The following is an 8,417-nucleotide window of genomic DNA, read 5'->3' as shown; positions in this document are numbered from 1 at the left end:
TGCTGCTGCTGGTACTGCCGCTGCTGTCACAGCTACTGCTGTTGTTACTACTGCTGCTGTTGCTGCTGCTTCTGTTACTGGCGCTGCCATTACTGATGCTACTGTTACTGCTGCTGCTGTTACTACTGCTGCTGTTACTGCTACTGCTGCTGTTACTAGTGCTGCTGTTGTTGCTGCTGCCGCTACGCCCACATGCAAGAAAAATAAATTCGGGTATCCAAAAATCATATAAATAAAACATATATTCCCTCCCCTCCCCCCCACGGAAACTCTCCCCCCTCCCCCTCAAAATAAAATAACCATTATTTTTTTTTGGTAATGGTCATCAGGAAGAACCAGGGGGCACTAACGTAGCTGAAAATGACTATGGCTCACGAAATCGCACTAACACGGTTGGAAACAAATCACGCATGGCAAGTCAATCTCTGTACTCACTGGTTTGTGAGTTTCTGAGACTCCGTTGTCATGGGATCGAGTCACACCCGGGTTCCCTGAAATGACTATGTATTCCGTCGTTGGGACACAGTGGGCGTTGCTTAAATTATATGACCTAACATAACTGCAGGAATGTGTTGACACACGTAGGTGAGTAGTCACACACAAGCACACACGTACACCCACGCGCGCACACACACACACACACACACACACACACACACACACATACGCACACACACACACACACACACACAACACTGGAGTGGAGAAGAACAGAAGAAATGTTAATTAGCTAGGCAGAAAACATTACATGAAGCAGCGGATGTTTCCGTTTGCGATAATTTAGCAGCGACAACACCAAAAGAAAAGGGACAATAAAAACTAAACATGAAAATACGAGAGAATAAAGCAAAAGAAGCAAGCAGAGCAACAAACAGGAAAGAGAACACAAGATATATATATATATATATATATATATATATATATATATATATATATATATATATATATATATATATATATATATATATATATATATATATATATATATATCAAAGAGCTCAATACTTTTTGTAAATAACTAGAGACGAACCTCCCCTCCCCCCCTGATACACACACACAAGCACACACACAGCGAAGAGGCAGGGCCAGGAGCTGTGACTCGATCCCTGCAACCACAAACAGATGAGCACACACACACACCATAAATACGATTGGTAAGAAGATTCTGAATCAAAGTAAAATTACTTTGATTCAAAATTTACACGACTTGTCCATCCCTAGAAAAAAAATCCGATTCAGTTACTTTATAGTCTCTCTAGATATCGTAGTTATTATCTAATTAACAAAAAATAAGTCATATTTGTCGTAGTTACTATAAGATATTATTCTTCCATACCTCTCGTTGATCTCGTTAATCACTGCTGGTTGATTATCACTGTTGGTCCTCGTTTAGGCTATATTTCTCCTCCATTACCACTCTTTAATGTTCATATCCCCCCCTCGTTAAGGGTTCTTGTCCCATCACTAAAGGTTCTTGTCCCCTCGTTAAGGGTTCTTGTCCCCTCGTTAAGGGTTCTAGTCCCATCACTAAAGGTTCTAGTTCCCTCGTTAAGGGTTCTAGTTCCCTCGTTAAGGGTTCTAGTTCCCTCGTTACTTAAGGGTTCTAGTTCCCTCGTTAAGGGTTCTAGTCCCCTCGTTACTTAAGGGTTCTAGTTCTCTCGTTAAGGGTTCTAGTCCCCTCGTTACTTAAGGGTTCTAGTTCCCTCGTTAAGGGTTTTAGTTCCCTCGTTACTTAAGGGTTCTAGTTCTCTCGTTAAGGGCTCTAGTCCCCTCGTTACTTAAGGGTTCTAGTTCCCTCGTTAAGGGTTCCAGTCCCCTCGTTAAGGGTTCCAGTCCTCTCGTTAAGGGTTCTAGTCCCCTCGTTAAGAGTTAAGTTATCCTTTTCCCCCAAACTATGATATAATTTGAGGAGCTAGTCACTGAAGGACTTCCTTCCCTGTCTGTCTGCTGTCTTTGTGCTATCTGTCTGTTGTTTGCCTGCTGTCTTTCTGCTGTCTGCTGTTTGTCTGCTGTTTGCTGTCTGTCTTCACGTGAGTCCGGTTGATCCGCTCTATAGCACTGTTGTTGTTGTTGCTGCTGCTGTTATTGTTGCTGTTATTGTTGTGTTGTAGATGTTGTTGTTGTTCATGCATGTTGTTGTTGTTGTTGTTGTTGTTGTTGTTGTTGTTGTTGTTATTGTTGTGGTTGTTGTTGTTGTTGTTGACCATCATGTTTATGTTTATTAGTTGTTTTCTTAATTGTTGTTGTTGTTGTTGTTTTTGTTGTTGATGATGGGTTTTCTTTGCTTATTATTTTTTTTTGTTATTTGTTGTTGCTATATAACCCTTACAGGTGTAGCGCTTAAATTTATTTTATCATTATTATTGGTATTGGTGTTATAGTTATTATTATTATTACTATTATTATTATTATTATCATCATCATCATCATCATTAAGTTAATATTCTTGGGAAAGAGCAAAACCCGTAAGGAGTCACACAGCGCCGGCAAAATGAGCAATTAAATTTAATCCGAGGGGAAAGAGGCAGCAGCTCCAGTTCCTCGGATAAAGAGCCCTTCAACATCATCAAGGTATCTCCCCCCCCTGGTCAGAGGAGATAATCAGACAGAGGGTCGAGTCTTCGGCACTCCTTGCGCCAGATGACCCACACGGTTTTAACGCTTCATAGCACAGGATGGACAGGAGGGACGGGGAGACATGATAACGACATAAAATACCGAGAGAAATTGACAAGTTGGACAGGGACAGGATGTTTCAGAGATGCGACACAGCAACAAGGCGTCACACAACTGGAAGTTGAAGACTCAGGGATGTGTTAGTGGGGTTTGTTAGAGTTCAAGCCTGTCGACTACACCAGGGTCATTAAGGCTGCTTGTCACCTTTGTACCACCAGTCAAGAATATATCATCACCTGTCACAGCGGTTACCTTAAACTCTCAGTGTATATAAATAAATAAATAAATATATATATATATATATATATATATATATATATATATATATATATATATATATATATATATATATATATATATATATATATGCCGAATAGGCAGAACTTGCGATCTTGGCTTAAATAGCAACGCTCATCTTGCCATATAGGACAAGTGAAAATTTGTGTATGCTATAATTTCGCCAAAATCATTCTGAACCTAACGAAAAAAATATATTTCACTGTGTTTGTTTAGTATTAAATTATTGTAAACAAAAATAAAATATATTTAGTTGGATTAGGCTAAAATAAATTGTTTTTGTTATAATAAGGTTAGGTAAGTTTTCTAAGTTCCTTTTGATGCAAAATTATAAATTTTTACATCAACATTAATGAAAAATATATATCTTTAAACGTATAGGAGAAAATTTTGGAAAGGACTTAATTTTAAATGAGTTCTTGCTAATTGACCAGTTTTACATATTCGGCACGACATATACATACATATATATATATATATATATATATATATATATATATATATATATATATATATATATATATATATATATATACTCAACAATAACCCATATGGGTTATTGTTGTGGTGTATGTGTGAGTGTGTGTGTGTGTGTGTGTGTGTGTGTGTGTGTGTGTGTGTGTGTGTGTGTGTGTGTGTGTGTATGTGTGTGTGTGTGTGTGTGTGTGTGTGTGTGTGTGTGTGTGTGTGTGTGTGTGAGTGTGTGTGTGTGTGTGTGTCTGTGTGTCTGTGTGTCTGTGTGTCTGTGTGAATGTATGTGTTTGTGAGTGTGTTTGTGTGTGTGTGTGAGTGTGTGTGTTTGTGAGTGTGTTTGTGAGTGTGTGTGTGTGTGTGTGTGTGTGTGTGTGTGTGTGTGTGTGTGTGTGTGTGTGTACGTTTGTTTCTATGTTGCTGTGTATACACTTACTATGAAATACATAATGAATTATAATTTTTGGGTAATTTTAGTTATATTTTTTTATAGCAAAGACAAAATATTTCTATAGCAAAATACTTCCTTGTACTCTAGCTCATAAAAAAAATTACGTCTGTAACCCCAGCTTCTGTTTATTTTAGTAAATAAGTAAAGCTTCTAATAATTATCCTCACCAAAATGGCCGGGGAATTACATTTGTTAAGTGCCACCGATAATATCCCGTTCTGTCAGAGGTATATAGTTTTTTTAAAGCTCACCTACATAATAATTTGCAAAAGACAGAATTTTTTTTTTTTGACTGAATGTCCTAATTGGTGTCTATATGGGTGGCAACCTATCCTTAAATCGACTCTGTTGTAATACTATATTTTTTTTTGCACATTGCAAGAGCACCAAAGTTCATGAGTTCGTTGACCTTGTCGACAGTTCTCACATCAACAAGCCGATGGAATCACAGGGGCAACAGCTGGTGACTTTGCACTGTCAAAAGCAAAACGTATTAATGAATAAAGGGCAACACCGTTAGCCAAACTGGTGATTCCACGGCTGTTTTAGTAAGTTTCTCTTATCATGCTGAACAAAACTCGAAGGTTCCACAAAGAAGCTTTTGTTGAGGCAAAGTTGTCCAAAGAAAAGCTTGTTGTGCAACATGTGGCTTTTTGTGACTACCGTCGACAGTACACTGTTTACTCACGAAATCATAATAAGACGATTGCAAACAAATCACGAAACGGGTGGGACTTGAACCTATATCAAGTAAGTCCTAAAACTCAGAGGTTAACGCACTGGCCTGTGAGCTACAAAACTTATCTCCAAAGGGTTCAATCCCTACCCGTTCCGTGAGCTACATTATTTAGATCCTACTGCTACCACACTCGCTTCACGGCCTTAAGCCTCAGTAATAAAGGAACTGTTTATTTCTCGTCGTTAAGGCTAATAGATCCCGGTGAAATCACTAAATCCAGGGAGCAATATCTAAAATATCTATCACACAAAGATGTATAAGGTATCTCTGCTATTTTATAAACACTAAATGAACACTCATAGTTATATAAGAAATAATACCAGAGAACAGTTGAATATTTCCTAGGCAATACCATGATCACAAAACATTGGTCTTCCATTCTCCGTAACATTTGGTCCCGTCTACTGTGTAAAGCAGCGGACAACGTTGACTGCTTACCTGGAAGCATCGTTGTATGCGAAGGATCACTTGTCAGAACCAAGTCATTACAAACATCATTTAATTATAAGTTTATCATGAAGCAAAAGTCATTGGTGCCGAGAGAGCTCTTATTGTGACAGTGTTTCGCTCTTTATAGAGCTGAATCAAAGTTAATGACTTGATAAAGCTCTGCACACAGCGATACTCGACAATGATAGCTTCTGCACTCATGCCTTTTCTTCACTGTTGTCGGCAGAACGCCTTGTGTATCTAATTACAAATTTGCAAAATAAAAGAAGGGAGTAGAGCCCACCCCAGCCCCCAACAAGCACACGTTACAACATCCCTACCTACACTATGTACACTCAAGAATTATTAAAATACTCGTATAAATGGGGAAACTGGGTTCATATCAAATTTATATATGGCTGCTGTTGACTATTCTAGTTGAGTGTCTGAAGGCCAGGCTACGGGTCCTCGATGGCAACCCCGCTAGTGTACTCGTGCAGGGTGGCCCTGGCTCCTGCGGCTAGGGTGAGAACGACTCACTGTGTTTCCACGTCTCGGTTAAACGCTCATGTCATCTTGGTCCCGAGGATATATTGATGCAGGCGAACATATTCTCTCATTGTCAAGCCAGTTACCACGTTCAGCGCTCTTTGTGACCCCCTTCGTGTTTAGCGCTTCCTTGTGAAAATATTGTTAATAATAACTCCACATTCACTGGTTCAATATCCCCCTATCAATGTTCTAATGTCTTATTTAACTGATTGAATGACTATTATTTCTTTGCTCATTGGTGATTATTGCTACAATGATGAATAAGTGTGGATTTTTTTTTTCAGTTGATCACTAATTTCCTTTTTTTTTTTTTTAATAAACTCACTATAGATTTAATTTTATACTTTCTTATCTTCCTGTAAATTATTTTTTTCATCTTTTTTTTTTCCAATTTCATCAGGCTAATCGTGTCATCGGTGTCGATAGTTTCCTGTAATATATGGTATTTCACAAGCAGACCACTCAATCAATGAAGGCGTTCTTGCTTCCCCACCCCCCACGCACACGAACACGTACCGTCCGTGGTATAACATTTTTTCACGAATTACTTCCGTGTTGTAAGGCTACAAAACAAAATCGAGTGAGGAGGTCGATCGCCACTCAGGCCACTCGACGTGACCTTTACAAAGCACCGATGGTTGAGCAGTTGGTCGAATGCTTCGTCCACGTTGGTTATCTGAGCTGGATATTCGAGTGATAAAAGGCTTCCCGCTTCAAACAGCGTAGGTACTGTACATTCGATTTCGGATGGTTGAGGACAGAGCGTGATGAGGTTTTATTTCGTTTCATTAGAAAGTGTGGACCGAGGGAGGTAAGGAAGGAGCGAATAGAAAAAACTCGCTTGACAAAACAAGTTGTTACTGGGGCAACGCTTCGTTCTGTGTAAAGCTTTACTAAAGAATGACTTAATGAATCTCTGCAGAGAGCGAAACGTTGTCCCAATGAATGCTTGTTGTGAAACGAGTCTTTTCTTCGCTATTGTCGACAATACGACAAATGAATCCCGGGAGCTAGACGAGGGATGTGTAGGGATCTGAGAGGGACCTGTGTGTGTGGGATAATGAAGGTATGGAGGCAGCGGCAGCACGAGCCAGGTCCAAGGTAGAGCTGTGCTGATTGTGTTCCGCAAGTCTATTTGCTGCTCCATGACCCACAACTTCTTTCACGCTTCTCGAAGACGATATAGCTGAGAGCGTCAACAGCCGCGGTCGTCCGTCGAGCATACAGTTCAAGTTCAAAAGTCGTGGAGGTTTATAGACGTCAGCACGAGTGTTCTGGACGGTGATGGGTCGTCTTGGCGGCGCTGGCGTAATTGCTGGGGTTACATCACCAAGCGGCGGACCCCGAGGTCTTCCGTTGGGCAAGTATCCCGACAAGGCGTTTCTACCGCTACCGAGAGATTCTCTGCTCACCGATGTTACCCGAGGTCCTCCCTCGTAAATGCTACTGACAGAATCCACCGTACCCGGGTTGGTAGGCCGCTGGGAGGCCGGAGTCGTGGGTTCGGACGGTGTGGTGGTGGTTTGCTTGTGGGTCGTGCCAGACTGTTGCGAGTGACCTGAAGAGGATGTTGATAGCGTGTAGATCTCCCGCAGGAGCTCTGGCGGGAGTCGAGGGTGCTCGGCCTTAATCGCTGAGTATCTCGGGCTGTAGTCGATCTCCTCGGCTGGGCCGCAGATCTTGTAGGCGCAGCAGGCGACGATGCATAGCGCCAGCAGAGCTCCGAAACACATGGCTGACAACTGCATGGCCAAGACGATGTCTGCGGGGGAGACACAGGCAGTTAGAACACTTCCTCTGGCTGCTCACCACCACACCTTCATTTTCAACTATATTCATGAGACATCCACTTAGTTACGGGAGCAATAAAACTCAGCGGAGAGGCGATTGAATCTGGACTTGTGATAAGCAAACACACGAACACGCGCGTGCACACATGCACACCACACCCCCACCCCCACACAACGCACACACACACACACACACACACACACACAAACACACACACACACACACACACACACACACACACACACAAACACACACAATATATAGCTCAGTGATCAGAACAATAAGCGCCCACCTTCAGGTCCCCGGCATCGATTCCCCTATATGTACTGGCACGTCTCCCCACCCCTCACCTGCCGCAATCTATAACCCTTAAGTAATTAGTGCTTACCATGAATTTAAAAATAATCCTCACCCATCACATAAGTAATAACCTAACCCTGTCTTGCACAACACGACTCTTTCCCAATTAAATAATTCAGGAAAAACTATTAACATTAGTGTAGGCACAGTAGTCGTGGATAGTTTTCTAACTCAGAAATACCAGCCTCTGTGAAGGGACTCTCTCTCAATTGTATGAAGACAACGATACAAATTATCGAACACCCTTTTAATCAGGACAACGTTTCGCTCACCGTGGAACTATAACTACTCATCATGACATGATTTAAAGCTCTTCACAGAGCGGAACGGTGTCTCAAGTGGAACTTGTGCTGTAGCAGTTTGTGTCTTGATGCAGGTGAAGAGGTACTGACCCAAGGAATTGAAGGTGCTCCCTCGTCTTCCTCGGATCATACCAGATTTCCTCCAATTTCCCAGTTGCTGTGTGTGTTCTACGTGTCTCACCCGGCAGTCTCTCACCCGGCAGTCTCTCACCCGGCAGTGTCTCACTCGGCAGTCTCTCACCCGGCAGTCTCTCACCCTTCAGTCTCTCACCCGGCAGTCTCTCACCCTGCAGTCTCTCACCCGGCAGTCTCTCACCCGGCAGTCTCTCACCTGTCTCTCATCTATCAC

At 41.8% G+C, this 8,417-nt stretch overlaps 1 protein-coding gene across 1 annotated transcript in view; it reads right to left on the bottom strand.

The window, feature by feature from the left end:
* Positions 1-3,706: 3,706 nt before the first annotated feature.
* LOC128687458 (uncharacterized) overlaps positions 3,707-8,417 on the bottom strand; it is a 122,405-nt gene continuing 117,694 nt past the window's right edge. Inside the window, exon 3 of the mRNA XM_070084106.1 lies at positions 3,707-7,377. Coding sequence (XP_069940207.1) covers positions 6,626-7,377 — 752 coding nt within the window. The 3' untranslated portion in view covers positions 3,707-6,625. The remainder of the gene's footprint in view (positions 7,378-8,417) is intronic.

Source organism: Cherax quadricarinatus, chromosome 11, assembly GCF_038502225.1.
Source record: "Cherax quadricarinatus isolate ZL_2023a chromosome 11, ASM3850222v1, whole genome shotgun sequence".
Taxonomy (NCBI): Eukaryota; Metazoa; Arthropoda; class Malacostraca; order Decapoda; family Parastacidae; genus Cherax; species Cherax quadricarinatus.
Note: the sequence above shows the minus strand (reverse complement) of the source record. Positions and strands in the feature narration are given on the sequence as shown.